This window comes from Pseudopipra pipra, chromosome W (assembly GCF_036250125.1).
Source record: "Pseudopipra pipra isolate bDixPip1 chromosome W, bDixPip1.hap1, whole genome shotgun sequence".
Classification (NCBI taxonomy): domain Eukaryota; kingdom Metazoa; phylum Chordata; class Aves; order Passeriformes; family Pipridae; genus Pseudopipra; species Pseudopipra pipra.
The window spans coordinates 5,174,208-5,194,824 of record NC_087580.1 but is presented as its reverse complement, the minus strand read 5'-3'; the positions used below and the strand labels follow the sequence as shown (position 1 = coordinate 5,194,824).

At 57.5% G+C, this 20,617-nt stretch overlaps 2 protein-coding genes, 1 long non-coding RNA gene and 1 pseudogene across 4 annotated transcripts in view; 1 reads left to right on the top strand and 3 right to left on the bottom strand.

The window, feature by feature from the left end:
* LOC135404808 (zinc finger protein 74-like) overlaps positions 1 to 20,617 on the top strand; it is a 190,224-nt gene that overhangs the window by 17,878 nt on the left and 151,729 nt on the right. The window lies entirely within an intron of this gene.
* The window catches only part of LOC135404518 (uncharacterized), a 177,061-nt gene that overhangs the window by 10,549 nt on the left and 145,895 nt on the right, over positions 1 to 20,617 (bottom strand). The gene's annotated exons all lie outside the window — the stretch shown is intronic.
* LOC135406239 (gastrula zinc finger protein XlCGF7.1-like) lies at positions 7,599 to 8,800 on the bottom strand (annotated as a pseudogene).
* The window catches only part of LOC135404453 (class II histocompatibility antigen, B-L beta chain-like), a 77,648-nt gene continuing 75,420 nt past the window's right edge, over positions 18,390 to 20,617 (bottom strand). The window contains 5 exon segments of the mRNA XM_064639205.1: positions 18,390 to 18,555; positions 18,670 to 18,776; positions 19,077 to 19,155; positions 19,157 to 19,359; positions 19,986 to 20,255. Coding sequence (XP_064495275.1) covers positions 18,547 to 18,555; positions 18,670 to 18,776; positions 19,077 to 19,155; positions 19,157 to 19,359; positions 19,986 to 20,255 — 668 coding nt within the window. The 3' untranslated portion in view covers positions 18,390 to 18,546.

The following is a 20,617-nucleotide window of genomic DNA, read 5'->3' as shown; positions in this document are numbered from 1 at the left end:
CATTTTTCAGGTTTTTATTATCCTTTCCAAGGTAGGGAGTTCCCAACACCTATTGTATGGTCTTTGTTTACCTCTTCTTTATCTTCTAGTTCCTGCACAATGTCCTTGTGGTCTGTAAATTCTGCATTCCTTGTGTCCAGTGTCAACAATCCATCTCTCTCCCCAGGCTTTGTTCACTGAAGCAGATCAGGGCTAGTTTAGCAAAACTCAGAGTTGCAATAATTTTCCCAAGCCTGTTCCCACAAGAGCAGGTGATGACAAACTTTGCTAAGTGCTGGCTAAGAGTGACTTAAGACTAACCCGCTGTTTAGGATGAATATTCTGGTTATGATTCACTAAAGCAATTAACTAACAAGTTAATGAACACCATTAATTTAAAAGAATCAGAAAATGATCTCGTTCCCAGCAGCAGCACCGAGTGCCCGGAGTCGATGTGTGCAAGTGCTGGGCTGGAGCAGAGACGTGCTGGAGGGGCAGATGGCAATGGGACAGCCCAGAAAGGGGAAACGCTTCCCCCCAGGCCAGGGAAAAGCTGGGTTGGTCTCTGCAGTCCTGGCAGGAGAGGCCTTTGCTGTCGAGGGGTCTCTGCAGCCCCTGAGGGGCTGTGCTGGAGGAGAAGCTGATCTCAAGGCAGGACAGAGATGCTGAAAATGTCTTTGGGTGGGCACATGCCGTGATTCAGGAACACTGACAATCATCCCACAGAGCCTTGGTTGAATCATCAGGTGGGTGATGAAGGGACAGAAGGGCCTGCAAAGCCTGGGAGCAGGTCCCCCATTCCATTGCAAGTGGAAACACCGTGGGATCTTCTGGCAGGGCAGCAGGGCTGGGCACAGGCAAGCCAGGAGATGCTGGAGGCTGTGGCAGACAGCTCTGGGCCCCAGACAATCCCTGGGCTGCCCAGGGCTGCTCTCTTGCTGCCAGACAAGGGGGTCTGGCTGGGCAGGGGAAGGCTGAGGGAGCCAGGGCTGCAGGGAGCAGGGAATGGTGGAGCTGCAGGACAAGGAGCAGAACGGCCCTGCAGGGCTGCAGCAGAGCTGATTGCAGGGAGCTGCCTTCAGGGCAGGGATTCTGCCCCTGGGCTCGGCCCTGCTGAGGCCATACCTCGAGTGCTGGGCCCAGTTCTGGGCCCCTCACTTTGGGGAAGATGTTGAGGTGCTGGAGCGTGTCTGGAGAAGGGCACTGAGGCTGCTGAAGGCTCTGGAGCACAAGTGCTGTGAGGAGCAGCTGAGGGAGCTGGGCTTGCTGAGCCTGGGCAGAAGGAGGCTCAGGGGGGACCTTCTCACTCTCTACAACTCCCTGACAGGAGGGGGAGCCGGGGGGGTCGGTCTCTTCTCCCAGGCAACCAGCAGTGGGACAAGAGGGCACAGCCTAAAGCTGCACCAGGGGAGGTTTAGGTCAGACAGGAGGCTCAAGTTCTTCCCATAAGGGGTGACTGGGTGATGGAATGGGCTGCCCAGGGAGGGGGTGGAGTCACCGTCCCTGGAGGTGTTTCAGAAAAGACTGGATGTGGCTCTCAGGGCCATGGTCTAGTTGACAGGGTGGGGTTGGGGCATGGCTTGGACTCCATGAGCTCAGAGGTCTTTTCCCACCTCGTTGATTCTGTGATTCTGGAATGGCCCCTTGGTTCCATGAGGTTTTGCAGTGTCACAGTGGTCCTTTGATTCCATGAGGTTCCGCAGGGTCACAAAGGCCACTGGATTCCATGAGGGTACCAAAGGTCTCAGGGCTCCTTTGATTCCATGAGGCCCCACATGTCACACTGGCAACTTTGTTCCATGAGGCTCCACAGTGGCCCTGGGTTCCTTTAATTCCATGAGGTCCCGCAGTGTCACGATGGTCCCTTGATCCCATGAGGTTCCGCAGTGTCCCAGGGTTCCTTTGGCTCCATAAGGCTGATCTTGGGCTCTGAGACAGAACTGAACCAGCAGTGGTTGTCCAGAATGTGCCCTAGAAAATATCTGTGTAACCAACTGCAATGGAGAGAAACCAGCCAAGGAAAGGAAAGGAACAATCAAGGAAGGAACTCGTGGTTCACAGAAGCAGCAAAGCAGGCAAAGGTGGGGTGTTACAGAATCCCAGAATGAAAGAATATGTGAGTTGGAAGGGACCCCAGAGGGATCATCAAGTCCAACCCTCAGCCCTGCCCAGGCCCATCCCCAAGAGTCACTGCCTGTGCCTCAGAGGATCATCCAAACTCTCCTGGAGCTCTGTCAGCCTTGGGGCTGTGCCCACTGCCCTGGGGAGCCTGTTCAGTGCCAACCACTCTGGGGGGGAAGAACCTCTTTCTAACATCCAACCTGAGCCTGGCCTGACACAACTCCAGGCCATTCCCTGTGGGCTGTCCCTGGTCCCCCCAGAGCAGAGCTCAGGGCCTGCCCCTCCTCTGCCCCTCCTGAGGAAGTTGGAACTGCCATGAGGTCTCCCCTCAGTCTCCTCTTGTGCAGCTGACCACCCCAAGTGCCCTGAACTGCTCCTCCTTTGGCTTCCCCTGCAGAGCCTTCCCCATCCTGGTGGCCTCCTTTGGACACTCTCTACTGGTTCAATCTCTTCCTTTCATTGTTTCCCCCCAGAGTGCCCCACTATTGAGGTGAGGCCGCCCCAGGGCAGAGCAGAGCGGGACAATCCCCTCCCTGGCCCGGCCATGCTGGGCCTGATGCCCCCAGGACAGGGTTGTCCCTCCTGGCTGCCAGGGCACTGCTGACTCCTGGCCAAGTGGGCACCCCCCAGGACCCCCAGGGCCCTTTCCCAGCACTGCTCTCCAGCCTCTCATTCCCACTCTGTCCCCACATCTGGGGTTGCCCCATCCCAGGGGCAGAATCCGGCACTGCCCCTTGTTGAACTTCCATGGGTGGTGATTCCCAGCCCTGGCATCTGTCCAGGTCTCTCTGCAGGGCCTCCCTGCCCTCCAGGGACTCAGCAGCTCCTCCCAGGTTGGGGTCATCTGCAAACTTGCTCCGTGTCCCTTCCAGTGCTGCGCCCAAGTCATGGATGGAGATGTTGGAAAGCACAGGGCCCAGATGGAGCCCTGGGGAACCCCCCTAGTGACCCCCATCTGATGTCCCCCCAGTCACTGCCACCCTCTGGGCCCGACCCGGGAGCCCATTGCTCGCCCAGCACAGGGTGTGTTTATCCAGCTCTGGGCTGGACACTTTGTCCAGAGGGATCTGGGCACAAACACTATGGGAAGCTTCACTGAAACCCAAAAAGGTCCCATCAACTGCCTTCCCTTGATCAGCCAGGGGGTGATGTTGTCATGAAGTAACTCAGGTGTGATCAGCAGGCCTTTCCTCTGGGGAAGCCGTGCTGGCTGTGATACCCCACAGCAGGGTGGGAGCTCAGGGGTCACCACAGACCCCCTTTTCCCAGCTTTTCCCCCGTGGCCACTGCAGCACTGGCTGTTGGGTGGAGGGGAACCCCCCATCAGCCCCCCAGGGATGGAAAGAGGGGTTGAGGACCCCCCCGTGCAGATCCAACCCCTCCAGGGCCACAGGGAACTGCTCCAGGGCTCAAATGATGGGGACACCAAGGGACCTCCCTGAGACTCCTCTTCCTGCTGTCCCACCCCCCCATTTCTGCCCCTCTCCCACCCCTTTCCTATAGTCCCCACAACCCCCAGACCCCCCTTGCACTGAATTTGGGGCTCCCACCCCCCTCCCAATAACTTTGGGGTCCCAACACCCCTCACACTCAGTTTTGGGGGTCTGAGCCCACCACTTTTCCCTTCTTTCCCTGCCCTTTCCTATTGTTCCCTTTGGGGGTCCCACCCCTTTGACCCCTCAGCTGAAGGGGTCCCACCCCCCCTTTTTCCCACCTTTTCTCCCCTTTCCTGCTCCCTTTCCCCCATCCCCCCTGTGGCAGGGGGAGTTCAAGGCTTAGACAAAGTTGATTGGAGAAGTCCTGCCCTGGAGTCCCGAGGTGCAGAAGGGTCTCCCTGGCTTTCTAAACTCCTGCTCCCAGAGGAGCCTGGGGGCAGCTGGATCCAATCTCAGCCTTGGGTTATGCCAATGCTTTGAATTTAAGGAATTATAGAGATGGGATTGAACCAGTTTTGTCCCACAGGTTTTAATGATGGAAAAGCAAATATATTTATATCAATGAACTACATATTACTAATAATGATCAGACAAAAGGACTTAACCAGAAATATTTACAACACAACATACACAGTAAAACTACCAGTAGTGCAGGATAAGATAGGACAGGGCACTACACTAAAGCAATTGTTGAAGCAATTCTACTAAAGGTGGCAAACAAGCAAGAATTCTTAATTAGAGATGGATGGAACTCCCCCAGAGCAGCGCTCGTGGGGAGATCTCTGCTCTCAACCTCCAGCAGTGACCTTGGGGGTCCCCAGCCAAGGCAGGAATCTCCACACACCCCCCAAGAAGGGTTCTGTTGGAAGAACCTGCCCCTGGGAAAGGGGACTGGCCCTTTCTGGTAGAAACCCAGGGACTGACAGTCCTTGGACTCCAGGGGTTCCCTCACCATCAGGGGCTTCATTTGGGGTCAAACCAGTCTGGGGTCCAACATCTCCTGCCTTGTCCCGGCCCCCTCTCAGCTCAGCACTGACCCCTTTGCAAATGGGGCATTGTCTTGGGGCCATTGCAGGGGGGATGTCCTGCCCCAGTGTCCCAGTGTTCCTTTAATTGCCAGAGGCCCTGCAGTGTCCCAGTGGCCCCTTGATTCCATGACCTTCTGAAATACCTCAGGGTTCCTTTGGTTTCCGGAGGCCCCCCTGTCACAAAGGCCCCTGGATTCCATGAATTCCGCAGTGTCACAAGGTTCCTTTTTTTCCATAGGTCCCTGCAGTGTCCCAATTGTGCCTTGACTCCAGGAGTATCCAAATTCTCCCAGGGTTCCTTTGGTTTCAGGAGGTCCCGCAGTGTCCCAGCGGCCCCTTCATTCCAGGCAGGCCCAGGGAGACGAAGGCAAAGACGGAGCCCCGACCCCCGTCAGCATCTTGGGGGGGCGGGGGGGCAGGACCCGGGAAATGGCGGCGGCTGCTGGGAAGGGACTGGGACGGACTGGGATGGACTGGGATGGACTGGGATGGACCGGGATGGATTGGGACAGACTGGGATGGACTGGGATGGATTGGGACAGACTGGGACAGACTGAGATGGACCGGGACACCAGGATACACCGGGACCAGGACTGGGACCCAGCAGGACCCCCCTGGGAGCAGGATCCAAGCACACTGGGACCCTCCAGGAGCAGAACTGGGGCAACAGGGATCATACTGGGAGCAACTGGTACCACACCAAGGCCTACTGGGAGCAACTGGATGCCACCTAGGATATAGTGGGAGTGCCTTGGAGTCACTGGGATCATACTGGTGGAAACTGGAATGTTACTGGGGCATCTGGGAGTGCCTGGGAAGGACTATGAGCATGTAGACAGCTCTACTGGAATATACTGGGAGTGTCTGCAACCATGGTGGGGGTGACTGGGACCATACTGGGAGTGACTGGGACTACATGAAGGAGAATTAGGTCCAGGCTGGGGGCAACTGGAAGGAACTGTGACTGGATCTACAAGAGAAGCAACTGGGACTGACTGGGACTGTCAGGAGGGAAGACCAGGATCATACTTGGAGTGACTGGATCTGTGCTAGGGGCAACTGGGAGCAACTGGGACCATGATGGGGACAACTGGGATCATACTGGGATCACGGTGGGAGAAGCTTGGCCCATGCTGGGAGCAACTGAGACCACACTGAGGGTGACTGGGGTCATACTGGGATTATATCAAGAGTGAGTGGGATCATGCAGGAGGATATTGGGATCATACTGGGAGCAACTGGGAGTGCACTGGGGATGACTGGAAGTGGCTGTGAGCAACTGGGATCATGCTGGAAGCTTCTGGGGACAACTGGGAATGAGGGGGAGCACATGGAGGAAACTGGGAGCAACTGGGAGAGACCAGGAGTGACTGGGATCATCCTGGGACTGACTGGGCGCTGAATCCGAAAAATCGGTCCCAGAAACTGCTCAGAGACTTTTTTATCTTTAAGCAGCAAGGTATTTGTTTATTCAACGTTGGGAGCAAGCCAGCTCGCGCTGGACAAACTTGCTCCAAGGCTTCACACAAAATCAGCATTTTTGTACAATCTTCAGCTGTGATTAAATGCATATTCAAGTGATTCCAACATCTACCTCTGCTTATTAATAACAGGCGGAGTATAGGTGGAGCTCAGGCGGGGCTTGGGGCGGTGCTTCTCTTGGCCCTCAATCCTGAGGGGACTTCCACTCTTCCTCCATGGCTCTGGGGGCTTCAACTCATCTTCCTCAACTTGACCTTCCTTCTCTTCCATTGTTCTTGACCCGCTCCCTGAAGCTTGGAAAAAGCCCTGGCTCCCGGCCTATTCCTCCTATTCCAATGTCTCCCTGATCCTGCTGTCTCTCTAATTTATCCCCTCTAGGCCCAGGACATGTTCCTGTACTATTCTCTGAAGCTTTGCTCCAGTCAGTAGAACAGAACGAGTACAGATGGTCTTGGCTGTTGGGAGCTTGTTAGCAGGCCCAAATTTCTTAGTGAACTCTTTTGGGCCTGGCCTCCTGTTTCACCAGGGACACAGCCCGGGCCCGGGTGTTCCCATTCCCATTCCACGGGTTTGCATTCCTGTTCCAGGTGCTCCCATCCCATTCTAGTTGTTCCCATCCCATTCCAGATGTCCCCATTCCCATTCCAGGAGTTCCCATTCCCATTCCAGGAGTTCCCATTCCCATTCCACGTGAACCAATTTCCTTTCCAGGTGTTCCATCCCATTCTAGGTGTCCCCATTCCCATTCCTATTGTCCCTCCTCCCATTCCTGGTCTTCCCATCCCACTTCTGAATTCCCCATTCCCAGTTCTTGGTGTTCCTATTCCCATTCCAGGTGTCTCCATTCCCATTCCTATTGTCCCCATTCCCATTCCAGGTGTTCCCATCCCACCTCTGTTTTCCCTATTCCCATTCCAGGTGCCCCCATTCCAATCCCAGATGTTCCCATTCCCATTCCTGGTGTCCCCAACCTGCTCCCAATGTTCCCATTCCCAATCTTCCCATTCCCAGCCCAGGTGACCCCATTCCCATTCCTAATGTCCCCATTCCCATTCCAGGTGTTCCCATTCCAGGTGTCTCCATTACAATTCCAGGTGTTCTCATTCCAGGTGTCTCCATTTCAATTCCAGGTGTTCCCATTCCTGGTGTCCCCATTTCCATTCCAGGTGTCTCCATTCCCATTCCAGGTGTTCCCATTCCAGGTGTCTCCATTTCAATTCCAGGTGTTCCCATTTCCATTCCAGGTGTTCCCATTTCCATTCCTGGTGTCCCCATTTCCATTCCAGGTGTCTCCATTCCCATTCCAGGTGTTCCCATTCCAGGTGTCTCCATTTCCATTCCAGGTGTTCCCTCCCCATTCCACGTGTCCCCATTCCCATTCCTGCTGCCCCCATTCCCATTCCTAGTGTCCCCAGTCTGCTCCCAATGTCCCCATTCCCATTCCAGGTGTTCCCATTTCCATTTCTCGTGTTCCCATCCCATTGCTGTTGTCCCAATCCCATTCTTTATGTCCCCATTCCCATTCCAGGCATTCTCATTCCCATTCCAGGTGTTCCATCCCATTCCAGGTGTCACCGCTGACATTTCCCCTGCTGGTTTACCATTAAACCAGCACACCAGGTCTGTGCCCAACGGGGGTCCCTGTGGATCATCCAGCGCGGGTCCTCCCATGGCTGATGGAGTTGGAGCAGCGGCCGAAGCTCTTCCCGCAGTCGGGGCACTCGGGGCTTCTCTTACCGGTGGGTCCGTTGGTGGGAGGTCAAGGAAGAGCTCTGCCTGAAGCTCTTCCCACACTCCCCACAGTGGAAGGGCCTCTCCCTGATGTGGAGGCGACGGTGGGTGTAGAGGGTGGAGCTGTCCCACATTCCCTACACGTGTAGGGCTGTTCCCCAGTGGGGATGTGCTGGTGGCTGAGCAGCTTGGTGCTTGTGCTGAAGCTCTTCCCACATTCCAAGCACTTGTAGGGCCATTCTCTGGTGTGGATGCAACGGTGTTTGCAAAGGCTGGAGCTGTCCCTGAAGCTCTTCCCACACTCCGTACACGTGTAGGGCCTTCCCCACTGTGGATCATCTGGTGTCGGAGTAGGTGGGAGCTCTGAGTGAAGCTCTTCCCACATTCTCCACACGTGTAGGGTCTTTCCCCACTGTGGATCATCTGGTGTCGGAACAGGTGGGAGAGGAGAGTGAAGCTCTTTCCACATTCCCCACACGTGTAGGGCCGTTCCCCAGCGTGGATGCGACGGTGGGTGCGGAGGGTGGAGCTCTGCCTGAAGCTCTTCCCACACTCCCCACATGTGTAGGGCCTTTCCCCACTGTGGATCATCTGGTGGCTGAGGAGGTGGGAGCTCCGTTTGAAGCTCTTCCCACAGTCCCCACACGTGTAGGGCCGTTCCCCACTGTGGATGCAATGGTGGTTGCGGAGGTCAGTGCTCTTGCTGAAGCTCTTCCCACATTCCAAACACCTGAAGGGCTTTTCCCTGCTGGGAGGCTGCTCAGGGACCACCAGCTCGCAGCTCCGCCTCAAGCTCCGGCCGCCTTCCCGGCACACGCTGGCTCTTTCCTCCTCACAGCCCCCTGGGCTGGCTTTGCAGCCCCTCCTGCGGGGGCATCTCCGGCCCTTTTCCTCCCCGCTGCCTTCCTGCGCCGGGGAGCCCTTCAAAACAGCCTCTCCCACCAGGCTCTGCCGCCGGGATTTGTCCTCCGCGCTCTCCGGCCTCACCTCGGGGCCTGGGGCAGGAAGCAACAAGGACACGCAGGGGATTTACCTCCGGCCCACAGGGAAGCCCAAGGACATCCCCCCAACTCTGGCCCCGGCAGGACGGCCACAAAAGACCGACCCAAAGGGGCACTGACTTCCTCCTCACCTGCCTGGGGGGCCCGCGGCATCTTCCTCTTCCTCGCAGCCTCCTCCTCCATCCGCCCAAGCTTTGGGAAGCAGAAATCCTGCTGGGGGGGGGAAAAAAGGAGGTGAGTGTGTTGCCCAAGTCCAGCTCTAGGACTCACCAGGCATCCTGTGTCCCTGAAAACCTCTAAAACACCAACATTCAGCCCAGAAAAAAAGAAAACAACAAGATTTGGGAAAAAAAACCCGCACAAACTGCCCGCTAATTTGCAAAAGATCAGGAGTCAGCCAAAATAATACTCCAAAATATGAACATTCAGCTCAAAAAAACCCTCCCAGAAGTTCCGCCTTACTGCTCTCTGAACCTTTACCTTCTGGGCTCTCCCCTCTCTGGGCTGCTGGGGGTCCCGCTTAGGGATGCCGGAGCTTTTGGGGTCCCAGGCGTCCCTTCTCCCCTCACTCTCTGTTTCAGGGGGCCGGGTTCCCAGACGTTCCCCCTCGCCGCCATCTCCACTTTCTTGGCCCGGGGATCCCAGGGGTCCCCACTGCCCAGGCTCCCCCTTCTCCGGGAACCCCATTGCAGCCTCCCAGGGCTCCCGGGGCTCCTCCCTCTCCCTGCTACCCCCCCTCCAGCATTCCGGGGGTCCCCCAGCTCCGGGATCGCCCCTCTCCGCTCTCCCCACTCCGCGGCTACCGGGGTTCCCCCCCGGCTCTCACGGGGGGCCCCCAAACCGCTCTCGCCCCCCCCCGCCATTGCCGAGCAACCGCCAGGACCTTTTGGCTGCTCTTCTTTGTGCTCCCGCTCTGCTCCTCCCTCGGCTGGGCCGCCGCTTTTGGCGAGTTTCCTCCTCCGGGATCCGCCCCCTGCAGCCCTTCCCCCCCTTGCCCAGCCCCCCTTGCCCCCCTTGGGCCCCCCTTGGACCCCCCTTGCCCAATAAGTCTGATTATACAGACAAGCAATTGGTTTTAATCCACAAAACCCAAATGTAGAACCCAGCACCCTGGGGCATCAACAAAGTGCTGCTCCTTGGGCCCCCCCCCCGAGTCCAAAGTAAAGGGAGAGGAAAATACCTGCTGGTGGGAGAGCTGTTGCAGTCTGGTCAAAAGTGGGGATTGCAGTCCAGTTGAGGGGGGTGGTCTCAGGCTGGTTGAGAGCGGTGAGCTGCACTCCTCCTCTGGTTCCCACGAGTGGTAAAAAGGTTCCGAAACTCCAGGTTTATATATTCTCCCGTTCAGGCAGGAATGCCCAGTCCTCCCCTCAGAGCGGGGAATTCCATAAAAGGATGCTTAGTTCTTCCCTCAGAGCGGGCAATTCCATAAAAGGATATGAGGATGCTCAGTCCATAAAAGGCTATGAGGGTGCTCAGGACATCCCCCCCACCTGGCAGGCCTCTCCTGACAACAGTTCCTGGGAAAATGGCATGGAAGGCTATAGAATCCACAGTTTTGGGCTACACCCATCCAGTGAGGAATCGGTCCCAGCTGTTCTAACTAGGACACTGTGTCCGTCATCGCTGCCATCATCATCATCATCGGCCTCGTGGGAGTCGGTGTCTGGAAGCTCCGATCCGGTAACTCCCGGGATGGGGGTCGGGAAGGGGCACGGATCCGCCCGGCAGCATTCCGGGGATCCTGTGCCACGGGTGCTGATCCCGCTTTCTTTCCATAGGGAAGAGGGAGGGGAATGGATACGACCCCGCGCCCACCCGTGAGTCCCAGCAGCGTGTGTGGACCCAGATCCTCTGGGCAGGGATCCCAGGATGGATGCCGGGATTCCAGAGGGGAATGGGGGCCTAATGGCTGGAGCGGGATTGGAAGGGGATTCCAGCTCAGGGCAGGATTCCAGAGTGGGCTCAGGTGGAATTGTGGACTGGGATCAGGGCTGGATTCTGGAGTGGGATTGGCGTGGGATGGATGGAGTGGGATTGGGGTGGGATGGACAGAGCAGGATCAGGAGGGAATCCAGAGCAGTTCCTACTTTCCCTGGGCTCCACAACCAGCTCCATCCCCTGGGATGGGAACAGGGACATGGTGACTCCATTCCCCGCTCTCATCCCAGCAGGAATCACAACCTTAGCCATTCCGGAGCTGGATCCACCCCTTCCCTCTCCCTGTGGAAAGGCAGGAGCTGCTGGCAGAGCTCATCCCGCTGCTCCCACCCACCCTGACCCCCCCTGCGGCTCTTCCCGATGGATCAACTTCCTGCTTTTTCCCGTGTGGAACCCAGGACCACAATTATTCCTGAGGCTTTAATTTGGGTGTGAAAATCTGCTTTGGGCAATAAATCCTGGCTCCCTCCTCCGGCATCCTGCAGTTCCTCTCTGGGAACCAGGAATAGGAATGGGGACAGGGGGGCTTGGATGGGGACACTGGGAGCAGGTTGGGGACAGCAGGAATGGGAATGGGAACTCCAGGAATGGGAATGGGGACACTGGGAGCAGGTTCGAGTCACCAGGAATGGAAATGAGGACACTGTGAGACAATGGGGAAAGGGATGGGGACACCAGGAGCAGGATGGGAAGACCAGGGGAAGGTTGGGGACACTGGAGCAGGCTGGGGACATCAGGAATGGGATGGAGACGCCAGGAATAGCAATGGAGACATTGGGAGCAGGTTGCGGACAGCAGGAACTGGGAATGGGGACACCAGGAATGGGAACGGGGTTATTGGTAGCAGGTTGGAGACACCCGAGACTAGGAATGGGGACATCAGGAATGGGATGGTCACACTGGGAATGAGAGCACCAAGAATGGAGTGGGAACATGAGGGACAAGGATGGGGACACTGGGAACTGATGAAGAGGAGCAGAGACCCCAGACTCACCTAAACCCCTCTGAGCATTGAGGGCCAAGAGAAGCTCCGCCTGAGCTCTGCCCATTATTAATATGTATAGACAGATGTAATCGCATGAATATGATTTATCACATTTAATCACATATGAAACTTGTATAAAACCTCTGATTTTGTGTGAACCCTTTGAGCAAGTTCTCTGTGGTGCAAACCACGCTCGCTCCCGACGTTGGCAATAAATCCCTTTGCTGTTCAAAAGATCCAAAACTCTCTGAGCAGTTCTTCGGACCGGCTTTTTCAGCATCACAGAGGCAAAGGCACAAACTTAGGGATGCCCTCAGAGTTCAACATTCTCACCAAAGCTCCCCTCTCAGCTTCCTTTACACTGACCTCTTCCTGCAAGGACCTCCTTCCCATTCTGCTGATGCTTCTCAGGTTGTGTACCACCCGGAAAAAAACCAAATGCCAAGGGATGTGCTTAGATTCACCAAGGATACAGCCCACCAGAATTAACATCTGATTCAGACTGGCAGGAAAATGCTCACCTGGCTCCTCTGCCCCCCAGTGCCCAAAGCCCACCCACCGCTTGCATCCCACCTGGAAAGAACAAAAAGACGCTCACAGAAGGACCTTTGAAGAGAAGTGCCTGTCAGAACTGCAAGGAGGGATGCACAACAATCTCACGTGGGGGATATTCTCTGCTCTGCCCTGCAGACCCTCTTGCTGGGGTCAAAACTCAGCCTCTCTGCTTCCCTCTCCTGAGGGACTTGTTCTTAGACATCCCTTTCCCCTCCCGGCAATTCCGAAGCCTGTACCCGTCTCTCATCCCCTCTCTGCCTCAGAGCCCTCAACTTCTCTTGCAGAGAGCTGGGCCTGTCAACCCACCTGCCAAAAGCAGGGCCCTTGGGCTGCCTCAGAGGTTCCTGCACTCGCCCCAGGCCCTGCCCAAGGCCCTCCCATCAGGGGCTGGGCCCTGGGGGCTGGGGGAGAACCCACCCGCGGCTTGGCCGTTCTTGCCCAGCCCTGCTCTGGCCCAGCCTCCTCCCCCTGCACACTCCCCACTGCCACAGCCTGCGCTGGGGCAGCAGTTCCTTCCTGGGCCCTTTCCAGCTGCCCCATGGGGACACTTCCATTTTCTGGGCCAGGCCCCAGAGGCAATCCCAGCCAGTCCTGCCCCTCGTCCCCAGCCCGGCTCACTGACTCCTGGTGGCCCCTGGAAGCCAAGAGCCAAAGGCCGACCCCCCCAGAGTGCAGCCCCACCCATCTGCACTGGGGCCCCAGGGCTTCCCCTTCCCAAGCAGCCCCTGCAAAGCCTTGTCAGAGAGAAAACTGGGTGACCCGAGTCCTGGATGCTTTTAGGAAAGAGGTCTGAACATTTCTTGAAGAATGGAGGGGGGTGACATTTTTTATTCTTGACCTTTCCAGTTCTCCATTTGGGGGCAGGATGTCCTCTGGGCCAGTGTTTTGTTCCCTTTGCAGTGAGTGCAGTCTCAGAGGGCTGAGCCCTCTCTGGCTGGGCTTGGCCTCTCCTGCAGAGACTCAGGCCTGGCTGGGCTGCCCCAGGCAGACGCTGCAGGAAGAAGAGCTCAGGCCGCCTGGCTCTGGTGTCCCTGGGGCTCAACCTGTGCCCCATTGCTGTGCAGGGGCTGAGCCCCACCTCTGCCTCGGGGCCTTGGCCAAAGGGCTGGCAAGGAAGAGGCCCAGCAGCCTTGGGGCCTGCCCAGCTTTCCTCCTCCCTGGGGGCTCTCAGTCCTCCCCTGACACCGTGTGGGCCCAAGGCCTTGCTGGCTTCGGGCTCACGGCCCGCCGGCACCATCCCAGCGGCCTGACCCCCCTCCTTCCCCTCTCTCCAGCCTCTCCTGCCTTTTCTGGCAAGGGGCCATCCAAGGAAAACCCCGCTTCTCAGCAATGGCACCTGTGGCACGGCTGCAAGGCTCGAGTGGGCCAGGCAAGAGCAGGAGCACCGAGAGCCTGAGGAGCCAGGAGATGCCCTGGCTGGGCATCGTGCTGCTGCGGGACGAGCTGACACCTCTGCACAGTCTCTGCCCGTCCCTGCCAGCCGACTTCTGCCCAGGCTCTGGGCACGGGGACGCAGCACTGACAGTTTTCAGCCACCGCACTGTTCCACAGAGGCTGTGATGTCACAAGGCCCTTGCCTGGCAGCCAGGAGATGGGCAAGGCAAGGCAAGGATGGAGCCTCTGAGCCACCAGCAATCTGTCCCCAAAGGCTGGGCTGGCACAGAAGCCCAGAGTCCCTGAGGTTGGCAGAGACTTGGGAGATCAACCGGCGTCCAGCCTACGCCCCATCCCCAGCACGTCAAGCAGACCACGGCACTCAGTGCCATGGCCAGTCTTTGCTTAAACACCTCCAGGGACGCTGACTCCACCACCTCCCTGGGCAGCCCATTTCAATACCTAATCCCTGTTTCTCTCCAAAAAGTCCTGCTCCTGTCCCTGACAAACAGCCCCTGACAGGCAGGTCCTCGTGTCCTCTTGTCCTATCGCCTGTTGCCTTGGAGAAGGGGCTGACCCCCACCTGGCTCCAGCCTCCTGTCAGGAAGTTGTGGACAGGGAGAAGGTCAGCCCCGAGCCTCCTCTTCTGCAGGTTGGAGAAGCCCAGCTCCCTCAGCTGCTCCTCACAGGCCATGCACTGCAGACCCCTGCCCAGCTCCATTGCCCTGCTCTCCACCCACTCCAGCCCCTCAAGATTCTCCCTGAATTGAGGGGCCCAGAGCTGGACACAGCACTCCAGCTGTGGCCTCACCAGTGCCCAGTCCAGCAGAAGCATCACTGCCCTGCTCCTGCTGCCACACTCTTTCTGATCCAGGCCAGTCTGCCCTTGGCCTTCTTGCCCACCCGGGCACCCGCTGGCTCAGGTTCAGCCACTGTCCACCAGCACCCCCAGGGCCTCTCCCACGGGGACCCTTTGCAGCTCCTCTGCCCCCGGCCTGGAGCTGCAGGGGGTTCTTGTGGCCAGAGGCCCCAAAGGCACCAAAGGCACTCTTGAACCTCATGCCCATGGGCTCGGCCCAGAGGTCCAGCCTGGCCAGGTCCCTCTGCAGAGCCTTCCTACCCTCCAGCACATCCACACTGCAAGCCAGCTTGGGGTCCTCTGCCAATTTGCTCCTGGAAGACTCAATGCCCTCCTGCACATCCCCACGAAAAATAGGCAACAGGACTGGGCCTGTTACCCAACAAGTTCTAGTGCTTGACAAAGGAGCCCACCCAGCAGTGGGGAGAAACTGCTGGCAGGAGATTGAATGGGGGCAACAGACAATGGATGATGGACAAGTTCTGGGCCATGGCCTTTTGTTAGAAAAACAAAGTAAAAGCTTAGGGCCTGCCATATTTCAGTGGTCAGAGACCTGGCAGAGAAATCTCTTTTTGAGACCTGGACACCAAGAAGGCAGAATTTCTAAACCACAAAGACCCTTAGAGAAACCAGAGACAAAGACAAAACTAACACAGTTACTGAGGACAAAAACTGTGGACTAAGTATCATGCAAAGTGAGAAATCAAGAGCCAATAGAAGAGAGAAGAAGAATTCCTGCAGAGAACTGGTAAGCCAATGGACAGGAATTCTTTTGTCTGCTAAAATGTAGAAATAGTTAAAAGTTTTGAGAACTGATGTCCAGGTGTTAGAGAGCAATTCCTGTGTCCCTTCAGCACTGAATGAAGTAGGGTCACCTCTGGAACCCAACCAACTGCTCAGAGATTTTATTCCCCGGCTTTCACTGACAGTTTCTGGGGACCCAGATGAGACAAAGCAGCGCCGACAGGGCAGAGCAGAGGAATCGTTGGCCCTGCAGCGTGTACCAAAGGAGTTTTGGGGAGATCTTCCAGTTCCCTGGTCTGGAGAGTTCACCACGCCTTCTTTTCTGGGAAAAAGAACAGGCCGTGAATTTTGGGTCCTTGATTTTAAGGCCTTTTGCCTGCACATAAGGCACAGCAATGGGAAGGATGCAGCGTGAGGCTGAGAGGTTTCTGTCATGGTTTGTGGGCTTGGGTGAGATTGGGCCAGAATTACAGGACACCTGTAAAATCTGGGCTTTGGGAAAGGTTGGGAAGGGTTGGGAAAGGTGTTGAAAGTGTGGTTTTCCCTGAGGTGTTAAACATGGGAGTGGGTCTGTCTTTCCAATTCCCAAGAGAAGAGATCCCAGAAAGCTCCCCTGCAGGTTGTGTTTTAGGGAACAGGAGAAGAGACCGAGGGTAAGGGGTTTCTTCCCTGGAGGGCAGGGCTGTCGTTCACTCGCAGGAGCCCTGTGCTGAAATTGCCAGTCCCACTCCCAAAATTGAACACGGACAAAGATTCCTGCCAGACAGAAGGCGGCAGGACAGAAAGCTCTTGCTGCTCATGGAGTGCCCAGGGTGTCCCACCAGCTGCACCTGAGCCCTTGAGGCTCTAAGCTTTCATTCCTGGGGGAAAGGGCTGTCCTTGGCTTGCAGGAGCCCTGCGCTGAAATTGCCAGTCTGACTGCCCAAACTGAACACAGCTGAAGATTCCTGCCAGACCAAAGGTGGCAGGACAGAAAGCTCTTGCTGCCCATGGAGTGCCCAGGGTGGCCCCCCAACTGCATCTGAAACCCGAAGGTTCCAGGCTTTCTTTCCTGGGGGAAAGGCCGTGACATCCCAAAGAGTCCCGTGGCAGACAGGTGGGGCTGCACTGTGGGGGTGTGAGGTGTTGGTTCTTTGGTTTCCAGGGGCTATTCCAGAATGGAGAGGACAGGCTGTGACATCACCAAGGGGCCCGTGGCACATGGGTTGGGCTGCACTAGGGGCTGTGAGACATTGGTGTTTTGGTTTCCAGCAGCCATTCTGGAATGGAGGGGATAGGCCGTGACATCACAAGAGGGCCCTTGGCACAAAGGTGGGGCTTCACTTTGGGGTTGTAGGGCGTTGGTTCTTTGGTTGCCAGGGCCCATTCTGGAATGGAGAGGACAGGCTGTGACAAGAAGTGCCTGTCAGAACTGCAAAGACGGATGCACAAGAATCTTATGTGGGCATATTCTCTGCTCTGCCCTGCACACCTTTGTGCTGGGGTCAAAACTCAGCCTCTCTGCTTCCCTCTCCTGAGGGACTTGTTCTTAGACATCCCTTTCCCCTCCCGGCAATTCCCAAGCCTGTACCCGGCTCTCATCCGTTCTCTGGCTCAGAGCCCTTGTACTGGGATGGAGTTGTGATGATATTTTTGGTCTGTGTTTGGCCTTAGCCACCTGCAGTAGTTTATAGTTCTTTCTGCCAAGTTCACTGATAAAACAGTAAATTTGACCTTGGAGGGAGAACTTCTGTATAAACTTTTAATTGGTCTCCTGTGATTGGTTACTGGCTCGTCAAGGGCATTTGGATGAGAAAGTGATGATGAGGTGAGGAAGGCTCGCCCCCAGACTCAATTGGGAAAGACCCCCAGGACTCACTGCGCCTGCGTGAGGGGATTTCCAAAGTTCTCACCCATGCACAGAAGGGGTGCACTGACATAACCAAGGGGGTGGGATTGGGAACCCCTGACGGGGCGGTGCTGGCCACTTTTATACAGCTCAATGAACTGTATAAAAGCAGACACGCTTTCCCTGCTGGGGGCTGGCTCTACACGAAGGACCAAGTTGCTTTTAGCGGGGACGCCTGCTGGAGTGGGAGCCTGCCAGCCCTCCGGAACACGCAGCTGCTGCAGAGAGGCTTTAGAAGTGGTTAGAGTGGGTAAGACTCTCTTATAGGTGACACCTGGGTGAGTAGGGTGCTGTGCCTTCCTTTTAGGGTCTTTTTGTTCACTTTTCTCCTCCCTAATCCCTTTCTCTTGAGTGCCTATGTTTTCACTGTTAGCCACCTTTCACAATAAATAGTTACTTTCTTAAGTAGCAATGGTGTCTAGTTTTTCACCTTCCAGTATCTCTGGGACCTTTTCCCTCCCTGATACACGGCATGTGCCTAAACCACCTTTCTCCAGGATTTTGTAGTTCTGGGAGTGTCCAAACCCCCCTGTTCCCAGGATTTTTAATGTCTGAGAGTGTCCAAATGCCCCTATTCCCAGGATTTATAAAGTCTGAGAATATTCAAACCCCCCTGTTCTCAGGATTTCTGGAGTCTAGGAGTGTCCACATCCCTCTTTTGTGATATTTTGGGGTCAGGGAGTGTCCAAACCCTCCTGTTGCAGGGATTTTTGAAGCCCCCCCACTTCTCCCCAGTAACCAGAAGTGCAGAGAACTGGGAAGCTTCACTGTGTGCGGGGAGCTGGGGCCATGCTGGCAGTCCTGGTGGTGCTGGGAGCCCCCCCGGCTGCGGGCGAGGAGCTGTGGGGTGAGCGGGGGGAAAGGGGGAAAAGAGGAGGAAAGAGGGGCTGATGTCCCACATCCTCCTTTTCCCCACCTTTCTGACCTCTCCCACCCCTTTCCCATCATTCCCCACTCCTCAGTCCCGGCTTGCCCCCGTCCACTTTTGGGGGGTTCCACTCCCCTCCCACTGAATTTGGGATTCCCAGCACCTCTTTTACAGAGTTTACGTGGGTCCTGGCACCTCTTGGGGTCTGCTGGGTGCCCCATTGGGGTGCAGATGCCCCCACAAAACCCCCCCAAGAACGGGGTGACAAGTGGAGGACTCAGGAGGTTCCCCATTCCCGATCCATCCTGGGGCCGGTTCTGCCCCCCTCAAACTCTGCTCCCCCCGCGGTTTCCCCCCAAGTCACCCCCAGCCCCTTCTCTCCAGTGAGCAGGACTGCAGAGCACTGAGAAGCTTTACTGGGAACACTGGGAACAGCTGGTTAGTGCGGGAAGAAATGCAGGGAAGGGGGGGACATGCAACCCCCCAAAATCAGCACAGGGTCTGGGGGGTCCCGGCTGAGCCCGAGGCCACGGGGAGGGGCTGCGGCCACCGGCGGCTCAGGAGCTCTGTGGGGAGAGAAAAGGGGGTGAGAGAAAAGGGGCTGGGGGGGCAGGGGGGGCCCAGAGGCTGTGGGAGAGCAAGGGGGAGGACACGACCCCCATTTGGGGACCCCCCTTTACCTTCTCCCGCAGGTAGAAGCCGAGCCCCAGCGCCAGGAAGACCAAGCCCAAGACGAAGCCCCCGACCCCCACCAGGATCTTGCTGCGGACGGTGTCCGGTGGCATCTCTGGGGGGAGCCGGGGGGTCAGCACCCCCAAAACCTCCTCCCACGCACCCCCCGGCACCCCACAGAGCCCGGCCCGCTCTCCCCCAGCCCACCCGGGGGTCCCTGAAACCTCCTGCCAGTCCCTTCCCAGCCCCTTTGGGATCCCACCAAGCCCCTCCTGGCCCCTTTAGGACCCTCCAACCCCCCTCCCATCACCTCCAGCACCCACGAAACTATCTGCAAATTCCCCCCAGTTCCCCCCACTGCCCCCGTCCCCCCTGCCAGTGTGCTCCCCCCTTTGCTGGGGGGGCCGGGCCGTACCCCAGTGCCGGCTGAGGGGGTGCTCCAGGCTGACGTGCTCCACCTGGCAGCTGTAGGTGACCCCACGCCAGGGGGGGGATTTCCAGCATCACCAGCACCTGGTAGCTCCAGTCCCCGGTGTGGACCATGTCGGTGGCCATCACGTGCTCCGGCAGCTCCTGCCCATCCTGGAACCACCTCACCTGCACCGGCGCAGAGTAGAAATCCATCACGGAGCAGAGCAGGCGGCCGGGGCCGGGCTGGGAGCTCGACGGCACCAGCGAGATGGACACGCTGGGGGGCACTGGGAGGGACGGGGGAGACACTGGGCTGAGCTGGGGGGCACTGGGAGGGAGGGCAGAGGGCTTGGAGGGCAGTGGGAGGGACTGGGATGGCAGTGGGAGGGAGTGGGAATAGAGTGGGGGAGAAGGGGCTGGGCTGGGGGGGCACTGGGGAGAGAGTTGGGAGATGTGGGAAAGAAGTGAAGACGACTGGGAATGGAGTGAGAGGGTCTGGGAGTGGAGTGAGAGGGTCTGGGAGTGACTGTGAAGGACTGGGAGTGACTGGTGTGGACTGGGAGTGACTGGTTTGGACTGGGAAGGAAGCGCTCGGGACTGGGAGGCTGAGTCCTGGAGAGGGAACTCTTTGGTTTGGGTCTGCCTGGCAACTGGAGCGTCATCAGAGAGACGCGCTGGGATTGGCTGAGGGGCGTGAGCTCGGTGGCCCCAGCGGGGTGGAGACGCGGGGGGCACTGGGAGAGACTGGAATGGACTGAGAATGGACTGGGGGGCACTGGGAGGGGGCAAAAGGCCAAGCGGAGGGGCACAGGCAGGGCTGAGGGGTCTGGGGTGATTCCCAGGGAGGGTTTGAGGGGCTCCAGGGTCATTTCCGAGGCAGGGGCCGAGGGGACCCGCTCTGCCCCACGCTCACCTCTCCTCTCCACGGTGAACGGGGCATCAATCTTATAGTTGTGCGGGCAGCACGTGTCCACATGAGACCGTTTGTACTCCATTATTTCCGGTTTGCTGTTCAAGTGCCTGGCCTGGATCTCCCCATACGGGGTGTCCCCCACGTAGACCCCCACATCGCTGTCAAAGTGCATGTACTGCTCCCGGTTGTAGATGAGCTTCTCGAAAAACCTCACCTGCTCGGTGCCGTTGATGAAGTGACACTCGGACTTTCTCATCAGCTGGAACACCCCTGTGTGTGCAGGACACGGGTCAGGGGGTGCCCTGTCCCCCCCCCATGATCTCCCAGCCCCCCACAGCAGGGTGGGAGCTCAGGGGGCCACCCCGGACCCCCCTTTCGAACCCCCCTCTGCCCCACGGACACCCCAGCACCGGCTCTTGGCAAAGGGGGGAACCCCCCATCAGCCCCCCGGGGATGGACAGGGGGACTGGGGAGCCCCACAATGCGGATCCGACCTCCCCGAGTCACAGGGAAATGCTCCAGGGCTCAAGGGACACCCAGAGACCCCCATGGCACCCCTCTGCCTGCTCTCCCACACCCCCTTGCCCCCCTCTCCCACCACTTTCCCACCGGCCCCAAAATCCCCACACACC